The following is a 26,096-nucleotide window of genomic DNA, read 5'->3' on the forward strand; positions in this document are numbered from 1 at the left end:
CCGCGGGGCTCCCGTCCGGGGCTTGAGGGGCGGCAGCAGGGGTGCCGCGGGAATGATAGGCCACGGGGCTGGGGAAAGGAGGGGTTTTCGAGGTCAAGGGACAAGTGAGAGGGGATGGAGCAGTGGAGCGGCTGTGTACAGGGGACAGGTCTCATTAGGAGCCACAGGTTGGGCTGCTGCGAGTGACAGCGTGGGGAGGAGGTGGGATGCCGCCCTGCAGCCACGTGCACGGCGCAGAGCATCGGGAGCATGAAGGTAACAGCGAGAGCAAGAGCAGAAGTGAGAAGCTGCTGTGATGGGCTGTGGGCTGGCTGCAGTGCTGCAGGGGCAGAAACCACCCCTGGGGACAGGACCAGGATGTCCTCAGGGACAGAGAGACCGTGCTGGGGAGAGGATGTATGGCAGCTGTGGGTACCAGAGCTGCCTTCATGGCCCACTCCCACAGAGACAGCCCCTCCCCTGAGGCAGAGAAACACCAAAAGCCCATACCTGAGTGTGCTGTGCCAGGGAGGTAATTTGGAGGAGCCTTTGCTTTCAACTCTGCCTTAATGTCTTTTAAGTGGTGTTCACAAAGTGGAGAGCTGCTCTAGTTTCCTCTCTTGTGGGCATCGTGGGCTGGAGCTGATGTTTCCAGGAAAGCTGGGAGTCGCTTGGCAGTGCTGGACAAGGTGATGGAGGTGCCCTGAGCTTATCCTGGTCCATGCTCAACACCATCTCTGGAGCTTAGGCTCTTTTGGGATGCTCATTATGTATTGCTTCAGCAGTATTAGGCAGTATCCTCATAATTATAAAAAAACCTTGGTAAAGATGTTTTTGTGATTCCTGTTGAATCACCCTGCTGCTGGGTGTTGTGAAATACAATGCTACCAGACTGGCTTTGCATTTTTCCCCCCCAGTTCTTTCCACTCTGTGTTGGCTGGGCCAGGCAGTGCAGGAGGCTCTTCCATTCACCCTGGGGATGATGGAAAGCTTTGCTTCTTGGTCACAGGGACCTGTCCTGGATGGGGCATGGGCACCTCTTTCCAGTATCTCATAAATTTGGGTGTCCTCTGACTTCTAGAAAAGCTTCTGAGAGATTTTTTTTTCCCCATTAAAAGTCAGGTGGGGCATGCATATGGTCTTTGTATACTACAGTGACTAATATATTTCTGGCAAGGTCTGTGCTCACCCGTAGGAAGGGAAACTGTGATCGATGCCCCCGTTGCTGGAGATGACACCACTCTTGGCACGGGCACTTCCACTGCTGACCGTGACCAGGGAAAGCAAAATAGCCACTGGACTGTGCCCAGGGAGACCAATAGCTGCCCCAGGCTGGCCCTGCTTGGCTTTTAACCAACCTCCAGCAGTAGCAGGGGAGGATCTCTGCGAGTAAAATCAGCCCTGATTTCGGTGTTTTGAGTTCAGTTTTGTTATAAACAGCTGAAGTTGCAATGTGTGAGCTGACCCCTGTGGAGGGATGGATGGAGGGGTCACTGCTGAGCTGCCACCAAGTCTTACTCCCTGGGAGGGTCTGATCCTGCCCCTGTGTCTGGCCTTGCCACAGTGACACAGGTGTGGGGAAGGCGAGCGTGCAGCCCCTGCATTGGGTAGAGAAGCAGCTCCGGGGAGAGAAGGGCAGGCAGATGCATCCGTAGGTTCTGACTGAAATCCCTGCAGCCAGTGCTGGCTGCCCTCTGCACTCACCTGGAATGGGTCAGTGTGCTCCCCTCTGGAGGTGGCTGCATCCAGCAGGGCCCAGGCAGGGCCCACATGTGCTCGGCAGAGCTGGGGTGGCCGAGGGGCTGTGAAAACCCCTCACCCTGGCGGGGGCTGATTCCACTCCCATTCGCTTCCGCTCAAGCCACGGGGATGCTGAGCGGGAGGGAGAGCTGCTGCCAGGGTTTCACAGACCTCTTTTCATTTTAATATCCCTCTCCTTGCTGAATTAGATGCGAGACTGATTGCTTCGATAATCCTGCTGCAGCCGCTATGGGTTATATATGGATTGCAGCCAAGAGCTGTGCCGATAAATCATTCCTATACACCAGGCTGTTATATTTCCTGAGGATTTTGTGGGCATGTGCTGCTCCCTTTTACATAAGGATCTGCTGGAGTTCATACCAGAATGTGCTGCTTTTCCCCAGGCAAGAGCCTTGATGGGTTGGTGAAGCCAAAGCCCCCAGGCTGTATTTTCTCTCTTTGGGATTACTGCCCTCGTTTCAGCTATTTTACTTTTCTCTCTGGCTGGGAATACAGCTGTTCTTCACCACCTCCTCCTCCTCCTCTTGTGCTTATTAAGGATAACAGGGCTGTGTTCAACAGTGTGACCCCACTTTTGGGTTTCTCTCAGATGAGGTGTCATCTCGGCAATTTCTTAAAACCCCCATCCTCTGACCCTTTGCACACATGCAGAGGGAAAACCCCTCTGATTTCCCACTTCAGATGATATTAGGATGGGGCTTGGATGACTTTTAGTTTATAGAGCCTGGGGAAGCCTGCTTGAATTAATCAGACTTGATATGTTTATCCTGGTCAAGCCAATTAACTCCCGCCAGCCAGGACACGCTCAGCTCTCAAGTGTGACTGAGGCTTCATAACTCAATTTTGCTCAAGTCTGGCAAAGTTTATCAGGAACCCTTGGAAATCGGGATGCAGGCAATGCCCTGGGGGTAGGATGGGATGCCCAGCTGTGCTGTGGCACTGCTGGGGACTGGTGTTGCTACCAGTGATGTTCCTGGGGTGGTTTCATCCCAAGGCTGCCCCGATGAGCTGCCTTTTTTGGTGCGGCCGCAGAGCACGGTGAGGGTAGAGGGCACAGCATGCTGGATCAGCTCCGGCTTCAGGGCAGCTATTTATATGTGCCCACTGGAGGGGTGCCCAAAGCAGGCCAGGCAAATGGCCTCGAGATGCATCCCTGTGAATTCAGGATGAATGGGGGGGCTGCCTGTTTGTTTTAATCCATTTGGGAGTGCATTAAAACACGCTGCCGTGAGCTGCCAGCAGCACTGCGGGGGGAATTTGACTTGGCTGGTGGCTCCTGGCTTTCTCATCCAGCAAAGCCCCGTCCAGGAGTGGATTCAGCCCCATAAAACTCAATGTTTCTGGAATAGTTTGTCCTCGTTGCTGTTCGTTGGCTTATTTATAGCCTCCCCATCCCTGTGCTTCCCTGTGCCTCGGAGCAGCGAGCGGTGCCGCGCTGGCTTCAGCTCCAGGCCGATCCCACTTGGGCACAAAAGCTCTGGTTTATAGATCAGTGTTGAAAACAGCAATTAGGCCATTGTGAAGCCTCGAGGACGGGGGAGATGATTTGATTTCTGTACTTGACCCATAATTTCTGCTGGGCTGATCCAGAGTGGTTGTGCTGCGGGTGCAGCAGGAAACTTCAATGGAGATGAGTGGAGCTAATTTTAACCGGCCGCCTCGTCGAGGTGTGGGAACCAGGCAGAAAAAAGCCTCAAACCCTGTTCCTGCTCCTGGGCTGGTTGTTTCAGGATATTTTTTTTCACTTCCTTCTGTGGCAACTTGTTAACCTAGAAATTAAAAACAGCACCAGTGTTGGGGCAGGGAAGAGCGATGGTTTACAGCCAACCAACCACTGAACAGCCCCAGGTGCTGTGGAGTGTCTGGCATGTGTGAATTAACATAATTTTCTCCTCTTTTTTAATTATCACTTAATTATTTGATTTTTAAATTTTTTTGTTGTTGCTAACAGTTTTCTAATTTATCTCAAGGTTTGGGTACCTGAGTTTTGCACAAAAGGCCGCAGGGCAAGGAACAGAAATCACTGGCAATGATGGGCTGTGGGAGGAAGCAGTGAGCCAGGGGGCTGGTCCTGCACCCCACACTTGGTAAGTGGGTCCTTGTGCCACTGAACTGCTTTGTTTGGGGAGACTTGGCAGAGGTGTGCCCACTTTGAGCAGTAAAGTAGGGAACTCAGTGGTATTTGTGCCAGTATAGCGCAATTCTTTATCCTGCCCCTTTAAAATAACCCCTTTGGAGTATTTCCATAGTGGAGATGATGGAGCTGTTATTCCCTGGAGGTGTTTAGATAAAAAGGGTGGAAGGAGCAGTGGTGGCTGGCTCTGGCCTGGGGTCTGTCCCATGGCAGGGTGATTGTGCATCCTGGTGCTACCCTGCACTGCTGCCCTTGGCTTCACCATTCCCTACAGAACGAATAAATCAATCTGTAGCACAATGACCAGCAGGAAATCCCGCTTTCCGGAGAGCCTGGCCGACCCTCTATCCTGTGTTTGCAGGCACATCTCCCCACTGCAGCATGGCCAGGATGAGGCCATCGGTCCCTTCGTGCCACCACGTGTCCCCAGCAGCCCTCCCGCCCCACAGCCCCTCTGCCACGCCGGAGGCTGCGGCCGCCGGGACCCCCCGGCGCTGCGGGACCCCCCGGCGCTGAGCCCCGGCCGCGCCAGCATGGCCTCGCTCATCGTGGTGACCGAGCACGAGGCCGCGGGCAGCGCCAGCGAGGAGGAGATGGATGTGCCCGGCACCGAGGGCTTTGGGGATGGCCGCAAGCTGCACCTCTCCGGCCGCAAGCTGTCCCTGCAGGAGCGGCCGCAGGCTGCCCGCTCGCCCGGGCACGGCGACGGTGCCAACCAGCGCTTCATCTACCCCTCGCTGCCCTACTCCCCGGTGACGTCCCCGCACTCCTCCCCACGGCTGCCGCGGCGGCCCACGGTGGAGTCCAACCGTGTGTCCATCACAGGGTTGCAGGTGAGGGGGATGGACGTTACAGGGGAGGGGGATGGACGTTACAGGGGAGGGGTATGAATGTTACAGGTGAGGGGGATGGACATTACAGGTGAGGGGGATGGACGTTACAGGGGAGGGGGATGGACGTTACACGTGAGGGGGATGAATGTCACAGGTGAAGAGAATGAACGTTACAGGTGAGGGGGATGAATGAGGGGGATGGACATTACAGGTGAGGGGGATGGACGTTACAGGGGAGGGGGATGAACATTACATGTAAGGGGGATGAATGTTCAGGTGAGGGGGATGAATGTCACAGGTGAAGGGAATGAATGTTACAGGTGAGGGGGATGACCACTGCTCCTGCAGTTCTCCTGCCCCCATCTGCCTGCATCTCCTGCCCCAGTCCAGCCTGGATTTTCCCACCGTGGCATTTCTTCTTGCTTGTTTTTTTTTGGGATAAACCCCCACGGCATGTCTGCAGGTGTGTGGCAGGGGGGAACATCCTAGTCCATGGGGACAACCCTCAGGGAGGTGAGACCCCAACTCACCAGTTTCTGTGCCTTTTGCTGATGCCGTCAGCTCTCACGGCTGTGTTTGATGGAAGCCAGGAGTGTAGCACAAGTTTCTTTCTTTACTCCTTAAAAATAAAAAAACCAGAGAAGTTCACTGAGATCTAAAGAAAAAACAAGCCTGCCTGCCCCCAGCCTGACAGAAAACAGGCAGCAAGTGGCTGCTTTGCCCAGAAGAAATAAAATTACTCGGCGCCAGGTCACCAGCATCAAACCCCTCAGGGCTCTCCCTGTCCCTCCTCTGTTCCACATGAGTGGACAGGACAGGATCGCCTGCCCAGCCGTTAATGTTTGCAATTAGCCCTCTATAAACACACCAACGTGTGCCTTGCTGGGTGGTTTTGTGGCTCATGAATCAAATCTGCCCAGCCCCACACGGGTGCTTGGGCAGAGCAGGATGGGGTATGAGTTTGCAGAGAAAGTTTTGCAGGAGATTTAAAAGGAGAAGAGCGAATGTGAGCAGCTTTGTGGCTCAAGCCAAACTTCCCTGCTCTCTCCCCACAGGACTGTGTGCAGCTCAACCAGTACAAGCTGAAGGATGAGATTGGGAAGGTGAATATTGGGTTTGGGGTGGTATGAGGGGTTTTGGGTTGGGAGGGTGTCAGGCTTGCTTTCACTTTCCAGTAATGGGAATGCTCCAGAATAGGAGCAAGTCCAGCCACTCGCCACGGCAGCTCTTTGTTGCTCGCTGTTCTGTTCTGAGTGGTGCCAACTGAATTGTATATTTTTAAAATTATTACTAATTTCCCCCTTCCCCCTCCCTCCCACACAACGGGGCATTTGAAGCTTTTCTTTGCTGTCAGTGTGATGTCAGACTGTACACCCCCTGCTCATCCCAGCATCGCCCACCAGCTCTGTGATCCCTGTGGGGTGGGTTTGCGGAGAAGCCTGGGTTGGTGGTGTGGGTTTTCTGGATTGTCCCTAACTTGTGCTGTGCCCCTCTCCAGGGCTCCTATGGGGTGGTGAAGCTGGCCTACAACGAGGATGATAACACCTACTATGTGAGTAGCACACAGCCCCAGAGCCTGCAGCGGGGCAGGAGGGGGATGGATTCCCTCTGCCGACTCCCTGCCCCATCCCACCCGCCACATTTTATCCTTGACTTGCCCCAAATTCCACATTTGTTCCCCTCTTGCAGGCAATGAAGGTTCTCTCAAAAAAGAAGCTGATGAGACAGGCGGGCTTCCCCCGTAAGTGGCAGCAAGCCTTTTGGGTGGGGGTGTTTTGGGGGTCCTGGGGGATTGTTCCCAGCTGGACACATCTCTGCCTTTCCCCCAGGCCGCCCGCCGCCCCGCGGGGCCAAAGCTGCTTCCGAGGGCTGCCTGCAGCGCAGGGGGCCCATCGAGCAGGTCTACCAGGAGATTGCCATCCTGAAGAAGCTGGACCACCCCAACGTGGTGAAGCTGGTGGAGGTGAGTGCTGGCCCCTTTCCAGAACTCATCCTTGAGCGTGACGGAGCCTGAATGCTGCAGGGGCGGGCTGGGTGAAGGGGAGTGACCCCAGAAGGGAGCAAGGGCAGGTCCTGCCTTTGGGAGAATTTTGTGTTTTCCTTAGTTCGGAAGGTTTTTGTTCTCACCTCCCAAAAGATTTTTTCTTCCCTGCTCAGAAAGGGGAATGAAGAAAAATGTTTCTTCTGTGGAGGAAACAAGTGCTGAGACAGGTTTTGGGAAGAACTGGTGTTTCTGTGAGTTCAACAGTGCAGCTGCCTTGCCCTCCACCCACTGCCTGTATGAAACAGTCCAAAAATCAAGAATTAAGGATGTGCAGGCTGGAGTTTATTTGGCTCATGAGTCAGATGATGCTTCCTGTGTGTTTTAAATATTTGCTTCCTTGAAGTACAGCTACATCTCTGTCGTCTTTTTTTCCCTACTCTTGTGGGTAGAAGCTCAGAGATGAGCAGACCGTGCTGATGGTGCAGATGGTGCAGAGCTGAGATGGCTGCTAAATAAATATCACAATGCTTCATTTGCAAGGCTTTCTTGGCACTGTTTAATTGCCTTTTTGCTTCTTTTGGCAGGTCCTGGATGACCCCAGTGAGGATCACCTGTACATGGGTAACTGCCCACTGCCCTGGGGTGTCAGAGGGATGGGGCAAAAGGTTCCCACTGTGTTTTGGAGCAGCTCTGTGTGCAGGGCTGGGTCTCTTCTCCACTGTGGGTAGAGCCTGATGTGCTGGAGGAGCAAATGAGATGCAGTTTGGGCTGTGAACAGAGATAGGAGTGCTTTATAGAACTTTATTGGCATTAATTCGAGACCAGGGCATGCTTTGCCATGAGAGGCACTAGCATTGATGTTCTCAGCTTTGAAGCTGGAATGATAGAAAGCAATTTTATTTCTCTGGCTTTGGGAAAAAGGCACAAGTTAATTATCCAAGGTACAAATGAGCCACATCCCAACCTGCCTGGCAGACTGCAGTTTCTGCTTCAGGTAATACACAAGTTTTGAAGAAGGTTTTTTTTTCTATCATTTATGTTCAGCCTGTACTAGTGGAGGAGCATGTGATGCCTTCATGGCCAAGCACTGAGGTTTGCCCAGGGTGTGGGCTCAGCCTTTTTGGTGGCAAACAAAACCAAGGGGTTTTGTGTGCCATGGAGGACACTTCAGGATGCTGAAGCTGCAACATTGAGAAGATAGCTAGCAGCATCCCCTTAACTGAAAACAGGAGCAACCCATGTGGCATGTGCCTTGCATAGGACAGCACCTCCTTTTTAAAAAATAACATATTATTTTTAGAATTTTTGTCATTAAAATAATTGCTTTTGTGCTGAGGCTGTGCTCACAGGAACCATATCCTGTAAGCAATCTGTAATCACCTTCTCTTTTGTGTTGCAGTGTTTGAGCTGGTGAAGCAGGGGTGAGTACTGAATTCCAGATTTAATCCTACTAACACTTGAACATCAGATGGGTTTGTGGTGGCAGAGCTTGGCCACCATTGTGGGAATGGGGTGCAGAGGTGATGGGGAGGTTCATGGCTGGGGCTTGAGGCTTCAGTAGCATTTCCCTGGCCTGAAACAGCTGAGTACACCCTGTGTACTGTGTGCCTGTGTTGGGGTTGTGTGCTGTCACCAGCCAGTGACAAATCCTTTGGGCCCTGTTTCAGCACATCCAGGTGGGGAATGAACTCTGTTCTCTGTTGCCTTCACAGCCCTGTGATGGAAATCCCAACCTTGAAACCTCTCAGTGAGGACCAGGCTCGGTTCTACTTCCAGGATCTGATCAAGGGCATTGAATACTGTAAGTGTCTCTGCAAAAAGAACGGGATTTCTTATTTGGGGTTTTTTTCTGAACACCTGGAGCTGGCCTTTCTGCTGGTGTACAGTGCCTTTTCTGGTGGCTCATCCTGCACGGAGGCTTTTAAAGCTGGGGTGGTTGTGGTGATAGCAGAAAGAGCCACACGGAGCCCTCGTGGCTCCTTTGCTGCAAACCAGTGCTGCTGCTGCACCACTCCTTGTCCCTCTGGCTGCAGTGCACTATCAGAAGATAATCCATCGGGATATTAAACCTTCCAACCTCCTCGTGGGGGAAGATGGGCACGTCAAGATCGCCGACTTCGGAGTGAGCAACGAGTTCAAGGGAGCTGATGCCCTCTTAACCAACACAGTGGGCACTCCTGCCTTCATGGCCCCAGAAACCCTCTCAGAAACCAGGAAAATCTTCTCTGGAAAGGTATTGAATAGCAATTTGAAAGGTCTTGGACTAACCTTGCACAAAGAGAAATCTTGTTGTAGATTTAACTGTGCTTTCTTCACTCTGCAGGCTTTGGATGTCTGGGCCATGGGGATCACGCTGTACTGCTTCGTGTTTGGGCAGGTAATGAGATGGGTTTTTCAGTGCTCTTGGTGTTTGGGGGGTTGGTTTGTGCCTCCCATGTTCCAGGTAAGCAGTGAAGCAGTGGGACTGGCACCTTGTGTCCCTGTTGAGCTGAGTGGAGATGAGGATGTGTGGATGGAAAGGGAAACCTTTGCCTGTCCCTGGGATGGGTGCAGCCAAAAGGGTTGGGCATCTCTTCTTCCCCAGTGGAAAAAATTCTGGTTTTGGGTGGATTTTTTAGGAAAGGAGTTCTTTTAGTAATTGGTAATTTTTGGTTAAATGTTCTTTTCATTGAGTTTAATTGATATAATTGGAAATCTTCTGGAATTTCCCTGTAACTGGATCTTTGCTTTCCTTCAAACCCTATGAGATCCTGATGCTCCTCTGGCTGCCTCACTGCTGCCTCTTAACACAAGTTGTTGCTTTCCTCATTACTCTTTTTCTTTGTGGTAGTGCCCTTTTATGGATGAAAGGATCTTGAGTTTACACAATAAAATCAAGACCCAAACATTGGAGTTCCCAGACCAGTAAGTACTCAAAACCAAAAACAACCCATCAACCCTTATTTTACAGCTCATTTGAGTTGTTTCTCAAGCACTGCCCTGCTCTTCAGTGGTTTTGCAAAATTCAGGCTTTGAGTTGGTCTCTCCCTGCCCTGTACGTGTGGGATCACACTTCACATTGCCTCAAAAGGGAATATTTTGCTTTTTCCTGGGGGTCTGGACAGGAGGAGGTGTACAAGAACCCAGAGCTGCCTCCCTGTTGGGTCTGGAGTCCAGCCCTTCTGCCCAGAAGGCTCACAGAAGCTGGCACTGAGGTGAAGAACAGAGGCAGCACTCATCCCCTTCCCCATCTCATCTCTCCCTTCTTCCTTCCACAGGCCAGAAGTTACGGACTTCTTGAAGGATTTGATTACACGGATGTTGGATAAAAATCCTGAATCTAGGATTTCGGTCCCAGAAATCAAGGTACTGACCCAGCTTTCTGGTGCTTGCTGTGGCTTCACTTCTGTTGGGTTCTCCTTGCTCAGCTTTTTTTTGGGAGTCAGTTTGATCGCGCCAGGCTAGGTCCTCCCCCTGTGCCCAGGGCCCCTGGGCAGGTAAGTCCCAGCTCCTTCCCCTGCTCCAGGACCTGCTCAGCTTTGGGACCTTTGGTGCCTAGAGAAGTGGCAGGCAAAAGGAAATCCCCTGAGTACAGTATTTCCTCTGCTGCCAGGAAAGTACTGTGCAACAGCCTTTCGCAGGAGATTTCTGGTCCTTCGCCCCTGCGGGAGCCTGGAAGGGGCGAGAAGCTGAGAGGATGGAGACCAAGGTAGGGGGAAAGGATTGCGGGGGAACTGTGGAACCTTTTGTGCTCCTCCTGCAGCCCACCAAGTCACCAGGTGTGTGGGCAAGGAGCAACAGGGGTTCTGCCTTCAGGCGTGGATTAAACCAGCTCCAGGACGAGGGCTCGGTGGGTCTCCCCATCACTGCTGCTCATGTGTGTGGACTGGAATAAATCTCTCCTGCCTCCTGGTGCTGTCTCATCCTTAAGATGAGAGTGAAGATAGGTCTCCTTCCCTAAAGCCCAGAGATGCCCAGTGCTGTAGGTCGCCCAGGTTATGGTTTGGTTGTGTAGCTGGGGCCAGTGCTGGCTCTGGATGAGCCACACCACAGCATTTTCTGCTCCAGGCTGTGCAGTTCCTGGTGGCTCACTGGTGACATGGCACAGCCCTGCCCTGCTCCCTGGCATTTCAGGAGCACGTAGGGGCCATAGCTTGGACAAGGAGATGCGTTTGCCAGGCTTGTGTTGTTTGAGTTATGAAAAAAGGGAAATCGTTCCTGACAGGCTGTGTTATTAATTGAAGTTGCACCCTTGGGTCACCAAGAACGGAGCGGAGCTGCTGCCCACGGAGGATGAGAATTGCACCCTCGTCGAGGTGACGGAGGAGGAAGTGGAGAATTCAGTCAAGCACATCCCCAGCCTGGCCACCGTGGTGAGTACAAAGGAGTTGATGGCCTGTGGGTGCACAGTGGGGTCCACGCTGCCTGCTGGGGTGGCACTGAGCAGCTGGAGTTCAGTGCTGAAGGGCAAAAGCATTGGGCAGGATTAGAGCAAAGACCTTCCTTCTCTTGGAAACAAGTGCTGAAGACACTTGGGTGTCTCAGGGTCTCAGCAGCTCACTGCACATGGCTGTACCCCACACTGCAGGGGAATTTTTTAGAGCAGTTTCAAAGGTAACTGTCAGTGGGTTGATGGCCTTCATGCTTGAGTTGGGTGCCTAAATATCACTGTATTTGCCCAGGGCAGAAGAACATCTGGTCCAGAACCTGCCCGTGGCCAGGAGCAGATGTTTTGGCCAGGCACAAGAAGCTCCTGCCCTGTTCTGCCTGTCCAGCCAGAGGGGCTGTGGGAGGTTCCTGGGATGGAGATTTTATCTGGGCCATGATGTGCATCAGCCCCCGCCTGGAGCTATTCTTGGTGACTTCATCTCATCTCTTTTCAAGCTCATATTTTTATTCTCTGCAACCCACTGTGGTGGTGAGAACCACACTGTAACCCTGTCCTGTGTAGAAAGTGAAATCCTTTGTGGTTTTGAACCTAATGATTTCTTTGGGTGCTGCCAGCCCTTGTGTTAGGAGAGACAGCGAGCGACCATTCACAGTTCCCTGGCCTGATGTTACCTGCCTTTAGGCACCCAGGCTGTGATTTTTTTGAAGAACAGGTTTCCCTGTGAAGCCCCTTTTCCATCTCATAGCTGTGCCCACATCTGGCCTCATTTCTGGAGCTCTCTCCCTTTTGGATGCCCTGCAGAAATCTCACTGACCACAGCTGTGTGAACGTGCAAATGCACCTTGTGCTGCTCAGGCTGAAAAAGCAGATATTGCTCTAAAGAGATCACCATTGATGAGGGGTTTACCCCCTTTTTCCTGTTCAGAGGGGACTTGATCAGTAGGCTTAGTGCTCCCAGCCCTGTTGAAATCCAGGTGTGTTCAGCACAGCTCAAAGCAAATCAGATTTTACTGCACCTCTCTGACACTTAGATAACACTGCCTCGAGGCAAATGTGGTATTTTCAGATTTGATCTTCAGAATTGCCCTCTGGTGCCTGATCTTTGTGCAGCCAAGTGCAGGCGTTGACACTCCGGTGTGAGATTCACTCACGTGGCTTTGACTCTTAAAACACCCTCGCCTTCAGACACAGAACAGCTCTCTGTGTCCTGGTGAGCAGATAAATGAGGCACAGAGGGATGAGAAGCAACATCAGATGAAGTCAGGGGCTCTCAGGGCTCCCTGCTGAGGCAGGGTCCAGTGCTGCTCACCTTGTTGTCTGCTCCCACCAGTCTCTGATTGGTAACTTTGTGTTTTGCAGCCAAAGCTGGACAAATGGCCAGCTTTCAGTTTGGTTTCAGATGAACATTCAGGTAAAATTGTGCCAGTTCCTTCCCCTCTCCCTTTCCAGTGAATTGTTTTGCCAGGTCATCATGGAAGACTGGGAATTTGCAGGTACTGGATGCAGCAGTCAGTAAAAACTACTTCTGGAGAGGAAATGAACTTCCCAGACTTGGCTTTGCTCTCCTTTCCAGCCTCTTACACCTAGTGTGGCTTTTACCTGCAAGGGTTTCAGATGAGGGTACAGCCCCTGTATTAAGCAGCTGGAGACGTGCAAAGATGCTTCCTTCTGATTTCTATTTATAGAGAACTTCGACTTGTTTTCACTAGTTTTTTTAATTACTTGGGCATGCAAGGTGGATGTTCCTGTTGCTCTTGAATGAAGGAAAGCACCCCAATGAACTGCATTCTGGTTTTGCAGATCTTGGTTAAAACGATGATCCGGAAGCGATCCTTTGGGAACCCGTTTGAGGGGAGCAAGAGGGAGGAGCGGTCCCTGTCTTCCTCTGGAAACCTGCTGCCGTAAGTGTCACCACCTCACCTCGGCCCCAAAAGATATTTGCAGCTTTTTCTGATGCTTTGGGGGAGAAATTAAATAGTTGGGCTTTGAAACTTTCATGGGGGCCAGGACTGCAACATTCATACCCCACCTGTCTGATCTGGGATTTTTGTGACATGGAATATCCTGTTCTGATGGGATGAAAAAACATCTTTTTATGGCACTTCCAGCCTGTTACATGGGGAGAGATGACACATGCTCAGCGTCCCAAAGATCCCGTGGCAGGGAAGGGGAAGAAACCGGTGTCTCATGGCCTCCTTTCCCTTTTTCTGAGTCGCTCAGCAGCTGTTTTATTTCCTTTGAAAACAGGAAACAAGGCAGTGAAGATAACCTGAAATGCAACGACTTGCCCAACGTGGGAGAGGAGGAACTTCTTTCTTGAACGTGGACTTTACGGTTCTGCTGAGCAGCTCAGTCCTGGGCACGTCACCAAGCGTGCGCTGGGGACGAGGTGACCAGAGCCCAGAGCAAACACAGCATGACGTGGCGCTATCTCAGTACAGTGCTGGATGTAGAGCTCACATAGCAGCATGTTATCACACCTTATCAGACATCTGATTCTTTGCCATAAACATGGAGCATCTCCGAGCACTTGGACTGCTGACTTCTGGTGGGAGAGGCGCTGGCGGCCAGCGGAGAGGTGAGCGGTGGTGGTGAGCAGCAACAGGGCTTTGCAAAACAAAACCCACAGCAGCCAAAGGAAAATGCGTTTGGAACTGCTTTTAGCTGGTTTTAATGCCAAATAATTTGCAGGGACTGACGCCAGCGTCCCAGGGGCACGATGCCCATGGTGTGGCTGTGGGCACGTGCAGAAGGGTGAAGCTTTAGCCAAGTGGCATACACAGCAGTAAAGCCAACCACACGTGTGCACTTTGAGAGTTCACGACCTACCAGGAATGTTGTTGCATCTATTTCTTGTCGTTCTGGTTTGTTTTTAATTGACACCTTTTTAACTGCATGGGAACAAAGCAAAAACCCACCTGTTCAGCTTTTTAAAGAATGCCTATCTTTGTGAGCCAAGTTGTATGAAACAGCATCTTCAGGAAGTTCAAAAAGTGAGGTTAATTACCTCCTCAGGTAATTAACACCTTTCCAGAGGCCTTGGTGTGACCAGGACTTGGTAAGTTAGGTATTCAGTGTATGAAAGGAAAAGGTATTTAAGGGCTTAAGTTCAGTTTGAACTATTTTTGCTGCAGACATATGAGTGAAAGGTGGTGTTTAGAATGTTTTAAACAACAGAAGAAGCACTAATAGTTTGTTTCTAAATATTTTACTTGATCTAGGTAGATATACTATAAAATATAAAATTCAGGGTAAAATCCTTCACTTCCATGTACATTACATGGTTTACTACAATTAAAAATAATACAACTTATGCTGGTTTTTAAGTATAGACTTAGGGCTTGCTTAGAATTTAAGATTGTAATGATTAGCTAGGAATTTTCAAAGAAACGTTTGTTTTCCAACTCTTAATCTGGATTCTGGGGCCAATGCTATGTATTTTTTGCAAGTTTGTTACCAGTACTTTGTGAATGCCTGTGGATCAGAGGCTTGTTAGTAAATTAAGTGTATATCTAGTTAATGAATTGTTTCTTATGAAGAGCTCTTTCACCTTCAGTCAGATTACTCTGATTATTTGTGGTGCTTGTACAAAATAATACTCTGCCATGTGGTGGGAGAGACTCTGGTGTCCAGACTCACTTTCCCAAATTCTCTGTGCTTGAACAAAGCTGGTGAATGAGGAGCCAGGGTTTGCCTGAGGAAAGGGGTCACGGTAAGTACAGTTGTTTTGTGGATGGAGCATGGGACTAGGGGGGAAAAGGTCTGATTTTTTTCCTTTCTCAGTCTGATGTGGTTGTGTGACCTTGAACGAGGCCTTTGATCTACCTGACAGAGAAGGAGGATTTGAGTCTCCCAAGCTTGTGAGGGACTGATAAGGTGTAATTCTTTGCCCTCAGGAAGAAGGCATTAGCAGACTGCCAAGTGTCTTGTTTAATGGTTAGGTCTCTGCCTGTTAACCCTGGCCATGGATGCCCTGCCCTTAGAAAGTGACCGTTCCCTTGTCTTCCTTTATTTTATCCTGGACAGCACAAGCAGCAGTGTGCCGAGGTCCTCGGCCCCACTGCAGTCAGACCTGGCCTGGTAATTCCCAGTTAGGACTGGTTTTTGTTAAAGCCAGGACAGCATTAGCAAGGGTGCAGATCCCTACCCAAACTGTCCCTTACACCTTTGATCACTTGAAGCGATGTTCCCCCTAAATTGCAATTTATTATGGAAGCATTGTGCTGCTGGCCTCTTTCCAAAGCCAGTGAGGACAGGTGGTGGTTTAGGAGCAATACTATGGAGTTTGGAGCCATAAGACACGCACTGTTTTCCTCCCATTGTAGTCCGAGGCTATGCCAAAGCCCTGCAGCTTCAGCTATGGGAAAACCAAACAGGTAACTTGGGGGCCAGCACTATTGCAGCGGCCTGCTCCCCCTACACAGGACTTTTCATTGTGGAGTTGTGTGTGAGTGGGCAGCCTGGTTCTCTAACCCTGCAAATGGACTTGATCTGCAAAAAAAAATGTAAAAAGCTAGGGGATCCAATTCTTTGTAGGTAGTACATAGTAGTGTGTGTGGTGTGTTTGCTAGAGGTGTGTTGTAGAGATCTCTGTGCTGCCCACGCCTGGTTGTGATTTGTCAGGTGAGACAGTTTACATTGACCCAACAGGTCTGCCAGGTGTAATGCAGCTTCTCAACAGCTGTACCAGCTCCCCCATGCCCAGCCAATCTCTGGGCCTCAGATACTCACTGATCAGTGTCTGACTGCCTGCATGGGCTTGGTTACAGGATGCTAAACTCAGCACTTCCCCAAGGTGCTCTCCAAACTGAGTGTCCCTCAGTGCAGGCTCTGCTGGGCTGCAGCCAATGCACATTTTGGAAGAAAACACAATGTGGATTTTTCTGGTTGGTCAGCCCTGTTGAAAGCATAAAGCGTGGCCATATGAGGGAGATCTCTCTAAATGCATGACCTGTTAGAGAAGCTGTACTGTGTATATAAACCTGCTCAGTTCCCCAGCTGCTGTTCCTTAGTAGTAATGCTGGCTTTCTCCTTATAGTGAAGTGAACATTTTGCTTGTGCCTTGGAACTGGGCGATAGCTTCATTTCCCCAACTCCCTTCCTTCCAAGCAAGCCCGGTGCTGACTGTGGGCTTATTGCTGGGTACTAAGCCTTTTTGGTTTTGAAAGCACACAGGAAAGTGCTAAGGGGAAACCAGGCCTCTTATCTGAGTAGTTTTCCATGGTGGTCCCCTCTTACCTATCAGGCAATTGATCTGTTTCTTTTCTAAGGTCCTGAACTATTCCTGATTTTTATACTGTTTGTTTAATGACCAAGGCTTGTGTTTCACTCCTACCCCTTTATTATGCATTTAACTTTATCAGGTGTATCAAGTTTAAATACTGTGTATTTACCACTTTTAAATTATATTACCTAAGAAGAAAGAATAAACCAACAACTAAGTGTTTTTCCACACAGGTGTTCAAGCTTCACTGTACAAGTTGAAATAAATGACATGCAACCAAACCCAGAGTTAGTTGATCAAGTGGAACCATTATTCTGTTTGAGTGGTCTTTATCAAGCTGTGAGAGTTTGGTTGTTGGAAGAGGAATCTGAAAGCACTCTCTGTGTTAGTGAAGTCTGGTGCTCTACCATTACTGGGGATCTTGGGCTAGGACAGGACCACAGCAGCCAGAGCACTGTATAACCCAAACTGAGCGTTCACATGCACAGACTGCAGTGCTCTTGGAAGGGCACTCTTTGGGCTGGGGCACAACTGAGTGCTCAACAGCAGCAGGCACATAAAGAACAAAACAAAATGATAATGCTGTGGTTTACCCACTGTGCTGCTGGAGAAAGGCAGCCAGGATGCTGGGGGTATGGAATAGATCCTAGGGCTTGGTAACACCAGAAAAGGTTCAGAGAAAGGGAAGACTTGGACTTTGTGAGTCAGTGTGATCACTAGAGGTGCTCAAAGCCATGTTGAATATAAAAGCCAACATATCTACTTCAATCAAATGGTGTAAACTGCATTAAATGCAGCAGCCCAGACACAGGGCTGGTGTGGTGGTGAAAAGCACAGGAATGTGCCAGGGAGTAACATCTGTTCTTCCAAGCAGTTGGTACCTGCACTCAGATAAAGACCCTGAGATCTTGACCTCTGACTTACAAGTCTTTTCCCTTGGAGAGGGTTTAAGGCAACAGACATGGACAAGGTGTCAGGAGAATCAAGGCAGAGCAGCAGCACTTCTGCTGAGAGAATGAAGAGGCAAAACCCACAGAGCCCTGGCTTTGATAGACCTCCACTAACACTTGTTATGTGGGGAGAAATGAACAATCAAAACCCAGCTTGCAGAACTTCAAGAGGGCTGAGGGAAGGTAGTATTTTATTAAAGTAAATTTTAAAGTAATAGCATAAAAAATAGACAAAACAGAAGAAAAGTTCTGTAACCAGTAAGCCATTTATCATAGCACAATGGAGCTAGACTCTGCTTTATCTTGGTCTGTGGCCACTAGAGCTTGAAGACCCCAAGTAAATAATAGGTATTGGCTCAGCTAACGTTCACAATCCTTCAGGGAAAGAAAAGTGACAACAGCAAGGAGCTGCTGTCCCAAGGTTAGGTACCTCCTGGCAGTGGCCATGTTCAATCTAAGGAAGAATCTGTGCCTATTGTCCTGTGCCCTCTGCTATCAGTGAGTTCAGGGACAGAAGGACAGGCAAGATGATGATGCCAGAGCTGTCTCTGTCCCAGGTTCAGCCAGTGGAGAGGTCTGGCACAAAGTACAATTTTCCCTCTGTGTTTAGTGCAAATAACCTGGAAAGACAGCAGACAAGGAGCAGACCCAGTTCTTCTCCCTGGGACTGGCTCCCAAGTAGTAAAGAGTAGTGAAGATTGTCCCTTTCTCAGTTTGGTTCCCCACTTCCTCCCAGCAAAGAGGGGGTGGTCTCATGGCAGGGTCAAGAAATGTTCCCAGCAGCGTTTTAGAGCAGCAGTTGGTCCTGCAGCACCAGGAGCTCAGGAGTCTGTTCCATATGTCTCACCAACTCCCTGCAAGGATCAGAGATTACAGTTCTCTGCCAGAAACTCTTCTTTCTTCCCCTTCCAATCACATAAAATCCTTTGCCCAGGCAAGCTACTTCCTGTTACTCAGACTTTTCCAGTGGCATAAGGTGTTTTGATTGAGAAATCTGCTCTCTGCAGCCACAATTCCCACCAAGCACAGGGCTGTAGGGCCGACAGAGCTCTGTCCTCAGCTGACAGAGCTCTGTCCTCAGCACCAGTCAAGCAACCAACTAAACCCTACTGACCAAACAGATCATTTGATCCCTGCAGGGAGCAGTAGCTGTGGCTGTCAGCACACTGGTCTGAGAAAATACCAACCCATTGAATGATTTTTCTCACAACTGCAGGAACCCCAAAAGTCAAGAAGGAAGGATTTGATGGGAACAGGGCTGTTCCCTACAGCTCTTAGAAGGCAAAAGCTAATGACTGCAACCCAAAAAGGAGGTGCAGTAGGAGCACGACAAGTTCTTGAACATGTATTTCCCTCTCCAAGAGTGGTTACCCAGGAAACGTGACAATATTTGTTTCTAGTGCTCTTCCCTGCAGCAGCTTTGAGGTAAAAATTAGCTTCTCTGAAGAAGACAAAGTTTCCTTAGAACTGTGGTTCAAAATCCCCATTTGATGGGGACTTTCTAAATCCTGTCTCAGAATCTGTGTGGAGTCAGAGGAGGAAGCAATTCTGCCTTTACCCCTGCCTTCGTTGATGCTTACCAGTTCATAATCCTCCACATATTTGTACTTCTTCTCCCGATAGTAGTATCTCTTCTTCATGCAATACAGAACAACAATGTCACACAGCACTGTTGCCTAGTGGAGATTGAAAGAGTTTAAGACAGGAATCCTCAGAACTGAGGCACTAATCCAGAATCACGTCCAAGTGCAGACAGTGTCACTTACCACACCAAACAGTGCTAAGCCAGAGCCGATGTTAATCATGGTAGGAATTACATCAAATTTTCCTGCCTAGAAGACAGTTACAAGCCTGAGCATGCTTTTCAGCATCTCTGAAAGGCCTCACTACAAAACCTCCAGGAACTGTCACCCTACCTTTCCAAACACTATGATATCAAAGCGGATGCCATAAGCTTTGACAAGCGTCCGTGATTCGGTGCCATCACTATTCTTGTAGTATTTTGCAAACCTGCAGAAAAGATAGGTCAGAGCTTAACTGGAAATTTTGAGGTTGCTTATGTGATCATGCAATATCTAGGTGTGTTCCTCATCCCAAGAGGATGGGCTGAACATTGGTACTTCTAGACATAAGCCCAGAGTGATGGTAGATTTCATGCTGGCAAGCTCATATAGGAGAAAAGCCCAAAGCAGGTGAATTCAAGACATCAGTGAGCACCATAAAACGAGGAAACTTGAAAGGCGTAGGAAGGGGAGAAAGCAGCTTTAGCAGGGGAGCAGAAGGACTAACAGGAACAAAGTCAGCTACACGAGAGGCAGGCATGGGCTGCAGGGGACCAGGCAGCCGCGAGAGGGCAGGGCCGGGAGCACCCGGCAGGGCCGGCACACAAAGGCTGCTCCGGCACTGGGTGACAACAAACGACAGGGAAAAGGGATGAGAACAAATAAGTGAGATCAGACTTACTCTGCCACGTGGTTGACTAAGCCAGGAGGAAGCAGAGAAGAGGGTGGAAGAGAAAAGGAGGGAATGGTAAGGGGCTGTACCAGAGTCTGAAATTGGCAAAAGCATTTCAGATCCAGCTGTGATATCCTCCAGACGGTCCAGACACCCCGATACCTGCCGGCCTGGCACCTCTCAAACACACATTTGTGCTCTGCACTGCTCCTCAGCAAATTCATCCAAGTTCCACCCAAAGATCCTTTATCGTAAGCTCATAGTACATAGATTTAGTGATTCTAGAAATAACAGCCTTGAGCTGTGTTTCCTCACAAGCAGGAATCCTGCAAGGACCTTGGCAAGGTGGCCAATCTGTATTTAATATTACAGTCTGAGTCTGGATGCAACCAGCTGCCAGCTCTGTGCTGGTGTTTTACTGGAAGTGCTGGACTTAGCTGTACTGGCCAGAATGTGTATGTAGTAGTGTATGCCAGGATACTCCTGGTGCAGATATGGTCTTCAACTGACAGAAACACTTTTACAGGTTAGTTTTTCCCCCAAGCAGAGTGAAGGACATGCTTCAGTCTCCCCACCTCAGTCCTCTCAAATTCTGCCCTATCAGCACACCCTGAGACAGTCAGTTGTCCCACTGCCACCCCATTGATCAAACAGCCACCAAAAAGCTGATGGAAACATGACTCAGGCACTCTGATGCAACTAGTGGAGCTTCACTGACCCCCCCCTCTCCTGCTGTGGTTTGCACACAGTGAGGATCCCACCTGCTCTGTCTTACAGCATCAAAAAAGCTCTCCAGGTTTTCTTCTGTTGCTCTCCAAGCACCATGAAACGCCCCAAACTACCACAAGTGCCAGTGGCAGATGGAGCTGGGGCTCCAGGTGCCCTCCACAGCCGCATTACCTGAAGTTGTAGCCAGGTGAGACGGTGTGGGCAGAGTCCTTGTTGTCGAGGCGCCGGAAGGAATATTTTGGCACACAGTGGGAAGCAGCTCTGTCCAGGTTGCAGTCCCAGTTGATCTGCAGTGCCATGACTCCACCCTGCCAAGGGGAGGAGAGGTGATGGGCAGTCCAAAGTGCATGGCCAGCCTAGCAGCAGGCTCTCTGCTGACCAGGACCTGATTTACTGGCTCTAATCCAGGCTCTGTCCAACAGTCTTTTCTGCTGCTACTGAACCTTGCACATAACCCCACCCAAACAAAGCCAGGTCAATTATTGGTTAAATAGAGTTCACTCCAGTCCCTCTGGCCAGAGCACTCTCCATCCTGCAGCTGATCTGTGTTCTGTGGCTCATGCCATGAGGCAGAGGAGACAACCCCCTACCACTCCTCTTCTAAAAACAGCTGAAGCCCAAGAGAAGGGTCTGCCAAATACCTCCACAGCCATTTCCTGGAAGTCCTGCCCTGCAGCTTCAATTATTTTCCCTAAACGGAAGATAGGGCAGAAGGGATCAGTCTGGGCATCATAGATGCAGTTCTTGAGGTAGGTGGAGTTGATGGTGGGGAGGATGTTTCGCCTACAGGAGAACAGAAAGAGAAGAGCTGTTGCATCCCCTTTACTGCCAGGAGACCAGACAGTGTGATAACCCTCTCACTATTTACTTGCTGAAGTTGAACTTGCGGTACCAAATGTTGTTCTTCACCAGAAGGGTGAAGTTCTCAGCTTCTTGCAGGAACGCTGGCCTACAAAACAAAAGGGAAGCACAAACAGGACTCTGCAGAGTTCTTGGTGCTCATCTCTTCCCAAGAGCATGTCAGCGGGAGCAGCATCAGCTGTGCACCAGGAGCCTGCTCTCAGGAGGGGCACTGTGGAGTAGGAAGACAGAGCACTCACTTGGGTATGTGATAGTCATCCTCCACGGGGCACCACGCAAAGACTTCACAGGTCTTAATGCTGCTGTTGTATGGAACACACTCCCCAGTCTGTATGCCTGGAAAGACATGTGCATGGAGGTACTGAGCAAAACCAGGCAGTGTTTGACCTGTGACACTCCATATGGTGAAAGCAATTTTCCCAGAGGTCAAGTGCCACTACCAAAACCCACATAATCTTCCACTGCAAGTGTAATTTCAGAGAAAGAAGCATCAGGTGCTTTTCCTGAGTCAAATCTTCATCCATGTGATACTGCTTCAGGTACTGAAGGTCATGAAAAAGCTTCACACTGTTTGCTAACTCACCAAAGCCCACATTTACCCAACATCCACCCAACACAGTCTAAGTTTATCTAGTCTAAGTCCACCAGAAGAAAAATCTGAGCTTCCACTTCAGTTCTCTTGAGAGAAAGAGAACAAGGAGACTGAAGTGAAATGGTGCTTCCTTCACAGCAGGGAAGGCACAGCACAGAGGCACCACAACCCAGACTGAAAGGAGTTTTTTAGCAGGTTTCTTACCACTGCTGTGGGTGCTGACATATCCTGGAACACAGTTGTTCTTCACCTCACACTTTGTTTGATCGTCTGGGAGCTGGAGAGGAACAATAGTTACATAAAACTCTGAGAACCCTCTCCCCCACACTCCCACCCACACAAGGCAGGATTAAAGCAGATTCTGCACCTACCTCCGGGCAGCGGCCTTGGCTCTGGTTCAGTGTGAGGATCACATTGGTCATGACAAACACAGTGTTCTCACCCTGAGCATGCAAAACAAGAAGGAAACCTAAGGGTGACAATCTGCAAAGGGCATCCAAGACACTGCACCAAACATCTTTGTTGACAGAGCCCAGGTGGCCCAGCAGAGGGGATTTGCCCTGGACACTGCTGGTGCAGTGCTAAAGGAGCAGATTCCTGTGTGTACTGCCTGGTGCTGCTGTGTTTAGCCACAGGAAGGACTGTGGGACTGGCAGCTCCTGCTGTCCTCCCACTCGGCCCAGAGTTCCTCATTCACATTATGAAAACAGAGCTCACACAGCTCCTCAGGGGAGTCGTAAGGCAGACACAGAAATAGAGTTCCAGCTGCAAGTCCGAGTGCAACTCCCACTCTTTCTTTCTGCAATCTATCAGTTAGGAATTTGCCTGGTCCTGTTTCTTCAGGGAGCACTATTGTCATTACTTTACTTTCACTACTTCCAGATCTGTATGACTCCAGATCTGTCATCTGCTTCCACTCCACTGATATGCAAATATGACCACTCAGCCAAAATCTGGCTAAATTTGTCTTTTTTTCTGCACCACATGTCACGCAGACAGAGGGACCCATGACCAGCAGCTTGGCTGTGCTTGCCCAGCCCGAAGGCCACCACATATGGCCCACACAGCACAGATTCCCACAGACACAGTCAATCAGTAACTACAGCAATGCTTCCTGTTCAGTTCTGCATCAGGTGACTGCCAGGCTGTTCCTGTGGCTTCTGCCAACAACTTAACTTGGGGTTGTTTGCTTTAGAAAGCAATAAGAAGGATGACAGGCCGTTATTGTTGCAGCTTCTTCCTGAGGCCTGCAAAGTCCTCCTCTGGCAGGACCGGTGCTGTTGCAAGTCTTTGTGGGCACCATGGACAGTGGGATCAGTGCACCCGCAGAGAAGGAAAGCTCAAGGACAACTTAGAGCCCATTTGAGTACCCAAAGGGGGCTTATAAAAAGGAGGGAGGGAGACTTTTTACACAGGCAGATAGTGATAGGGTAAAGGGGAACAGTTTTAAACTAAAAGAGAAGCGATTTGGATTAGATATTGGGAATTCTTCACTCTGGCACAGGTTGCCCAGAGGAGCTGTGTCTGCCCCTGGATCCCTGGAAGTGTTCAAGGCCAGGTTGAGCAGGGCTTGGAGTAACATGGGACAGACTTTTTACACAGGCAGATAGTGATAGGGTAAAGGGGAACAGTTTTAAACTAAAAGAGAAGCGATTTGGATTAGATATTGGGAATTCTTCACTCTGGCACAGGTTGCCCAGAGGAGCTGTGTCTGCCCCTGGATCCCTGGAAGTGTTCAAGGCCAGGCTGAGCAGGGCTTGGAGTAACATGGGATAGTGGCCCTGACCACAGCAGAAGGGTGGAACAAGATTATCTTGGTTGCTTCCAAACCCAAACCATTCTACAATTCTACACAAGCACACACTCAGACACACTTCCCTTGGAACAAGCATCCCCAGGGCAGGTGCTCAGCATGATCTGCAACAAAGTAAAGCTGTTCCAGCTCTCCATGGACTTTTGTGCTTGTCAGAAAACTTTCTTTCTGCATGTGATTAATACCTGAGGAGGGATGACATAGTCAGCTACATCCCAGATCCTGGCTCCCAAGGTGGATGTGTTTGTCAGTGTTACACCCTTCACCTTCGTGGTCACAGAACTGACCACAGAGTCTGTTTCCTGGTAGCCCTTTTCCCACAGAAAAACCCACCTGAAAGAGAAGGGTTTTTTTTATTGCAAGAAAGAATAAATAAACACCATAAACAAGTTCAGGTTGGAATTTCTCCTTTTCCCATATTACCTGAAAGGGCCATTCCAGACAGTTCCACAGCTTTTCCTTACAAAAGGGTCACAAGATTGGCAACCTCCTGTCTGATTTTTGGGGTGACATTTTTTTTTACTTTCAGACTGATTTTCAGGGTCTAATTTGCTTTTATACCCAGCCCTGCTTGGGGGAACGACAATCACCTCCTCAGACGTCCCACGCCTGAGGGGCCCTTGGGCCATTCACTTAAAAGCTGGACCTGATCCTTGCGGGGTCCTTTCCAACTCGGAACATTCTGTCCACAATCGCAGTTAAGCAGTGCCAGCAAGTCCGAGTCGCCGCTGGGTGAGCTCCGGGCTGCCCTCAGCCCGCGCCGCCCTCACGGAACGGGTCCCGCGGCCCCTGAGGGAGGGGCGGCTCCCGCCCTCAGCCCCGGGCCCCCTCAGGGCGGCCGGCCCGGACTCCCCTCCGCCCGCTCACCCGATCACGTAGGCGAGGATGCCGAGCTGCACCGCGCGGTTGATGAGCCCCACTTTGCGGCTCCGGATCAGCACGATGCGCGGGGTGTCGTACTCGAAGAGGAAGCTGTGCAGAGCCCCGCACAGCGCCATGGCGGCGGCGGCGCGGGGAGGCGGCCGGCACGGAGCCGTCCCCGGCCGCGGCAGCCGCGGCCCCACAGCGCCCCGAGCCGCCCGCCGGGCGCTGCCGCAGCCCCGGGGCCGCCGCAAATTGCCCGAGGGCACCGGCAGCCACGGACTTTTCACGGCTGTTTTCACAGAATCGCAGAATCCATTAGGTTGGAAAACACTTCTGAGGTCATCGAGGCGAAAGTATGACCGAGCACCACGTTGTCAAATAGGGCAGAGCACCGAGTGCCACGCCAGTCTTTACTTAACGCTTCCAGGCTCGGTGACTCCCACACCTCCCTGGGCGGCCCGTTGCAATATTTAATCACTCTTTCTGGGAATAAATTCTTCCTAATTCTTCCCAATGCCCAACCCAAACCTACCCTGGCACAGCTTAAATCAGTGCAAGGACCAAGCAACTGCCGGCAAAAGAGAGCAGAGCATTTTGAAGACTGTCACCTTTCCATCCACAGTGACCAAATTCTTATTTATCCTCTTGCAGAATTAATCTTTGCTATAAAAGCAAAGTTCATGTACCCTCCACCTTGTTCTGAGACACCCAACACAGTCCTTATTGTAGAAACATCACTATAACCCTCCTAAGAGCAGGTAAATCATCAAGAAGAGATGAAGTGAACTGACAATGAGGCAGTGGGAATTGCAGGCAGTACAAAGCTATCAAGACCCTTTAGTTCAGCTACATATTAGTAAAATGCTTAATTTTTTTACAAAACCAGCCAAAACAAAAGACCAAAATAAGTGGGGAAATGATAGGAATATGAGTGAATATTCAGTGTAAGTTTTAAAAGGAGAATTGGTTCATACACTAGAACAGAAATGTATAAATGCCTACAGTAGTGTTTTCCCACTCTAGATATATAAGATGCTGCCATATGAATATTAACACAATTAATGCATTTTTCAATTGGAGATATAAATACAAATGGCATAATCTGCTAGCAATATATCTTAAAATGTATGTAGGGAATGGAAATGGCAAACTGCTGGGTTAGCTCAGAAAGAACAAAGCTTCATTGAAAGGAGTGCAGAACACACCTGTTACAATCCTTCTCACCTTGTTTCTACAAAAATAGAACATGTCTAAATGGAACAAAAAGAGAAAACAGAAGAGGTGTTGGAGCACAGATTAATTTACCCTGAATTTGCTGCTCCTTGGATGTACTCTGGCTGTACACATCATAGCACGAAGCTGCTCACACAAGTTCAGGGGGAGGAGGTAGAGGAGGCAAGGCCTGCTTGAAGCTAAGAGCAAACAGGAGGGCAAAGCCCCACATTTTAATTCCAATAAGTATGTAAGAAATGCCCGAAAATATTTCACAAAAATGGTAAAAGTGCTTTTCATTGTAATTCCTTGGCTCAAGCTAGAAAGAACAATACAA

General features: G+C 49.9%; 2 protein-coding genes across 2 annotated transcripts; one reads left to right on the forward strand and one right to left on the reverse strand.

The window, feature by feature from the left end:
* The first annotated feature begins 3,710 nt into the window (after positions 1 to 3,710).
* Positions 3,711 to 16,571, forward strand: CAMKK2 (calcium/calmodulin dependent protein kinase kinase 2). The gene is made up of 17 exons (XM_039724468.1): positions 3,711 to 3,827; positions 4,236 to 4,707; positions 5,763 to 5,810; positions 6,206 to 6,259; positions 6,397 to 6,448; positions 6,537 to 6,670; positions 7,276 to 7,312; positions 8,091 to 8,112; positions 8,404 to 8,492; positions 8,725 to 8,924; positions 9,015 to 9,068; positions 9,522 to 9,595; positions 9,949 to 10,036; positions 10,284 to 10,379; positions 10,915 to 11,043; positions 12,861 to 12,961; positions 13,308 to 16,571. Exons 2-17 carry the CDS (start codon positions 4,408 to 4,410, stop codon positions 13,378 to 13,380), a joined length of 1,551 nt encoding a protein of 516 aa, XP_039580402.1. The 5' UTR covers positions 3,711 to 3,827; positions 4,236 to 4,407; the 3' UTR covers positions 13,381 to 16,571.
* An 837-nt stretch (positions 16,572 to 17,408) lies between these two features.
* P2RX4 (purinergic receptor P2X 4) lies at positions 17,409 to 24,863 on the reverse strand. The gene is made up of 12 exons (XM_039724469.1): positions 24,551 to 24,863; positions 23,869 to 24,016; positions 22,242 to 22,313; positions 22,075 to 22,147; positions 21,518 to 21,614; positions 21,286 to 21,366; positions 21,059 to 21,200; positions 20,589 to 20,725; positions 19,151 to 19,244; positions 19,001 to 19,066; positions 18,815 to 18,910; positions 17,409 to 18,088 (listed from the first exon to the last, which is right to left on the reverse strand). Exons 1-12 carry the CDS (start codon positions 24,679 to 24,681, stop codon positions 18,056 to 18,058), a joined length of 1,170 nt encoding a protein of 389 aa, XP_039580403.1. The 5' UTR covers positions 24,682 to 24,863; the 3' UTR covers positions 17,409 to 18,055.
* Positions 24,864 to 26,096: the final 1,233 nt, after the last annotated feature.

Source organism: Passer montanus, unplaced genomic scaffold, assembly GCF_014805655.1.
Source record: "Passer montanus isolate IOZ18808 unplaced genomic scaffold, ASM1480565v1 scaffold53, whole genome shotgun sequence".
NCBI lineage: Eukaryota > Metazoa > Chordata > Aves > Passeriformes > Passeridae > Passer > Passer montanus.

Coding starts and splice junctions, on each gene's coding strand:
- P2RX4 (XM_039724469.1), bottom strand. CDS start 24,681: ATGGCGCTGTGCGGGGCTCTGCACAGCTTCCTCTTCGAGTACGACACC. Junction 21,615..22,074: donor TGTCAGCACCCACAGCAGTG/GTAAGAAACCTG, acceptor ATGTCTTTCCAG/GCATACAGACTGGGGAGTGT. Junction 21,367..21,517: donor GATGACTATCACATACCCAA/GTGAGTGCTCTG, acceptor TTTGTTTTGTAG/GCCAGCGTTCCTGCAAGAAG.
- CAMKK2 (XM_039724468.1), top strand. CDS start 4,408: ATGGCCTCGCTCATCGTGGTGACCGAGCACGAGGCCGCGGGCAGCGCC. Junction 6,449..6,536: donor GAGACAGGCGGGCTTCCCCC/GTAAGTGGCAGC, acceptor CCTTTCCCCCAG/GCCGCCCGCCGCCCCGCGGG. Junction 9,069..9,521: donor ACTGCTTCGTGTTTGGGCAG/GTAATGAGATGG, acceptor TCTTTGTGGTAG/TGCCCTTTTATGGATGAAAG.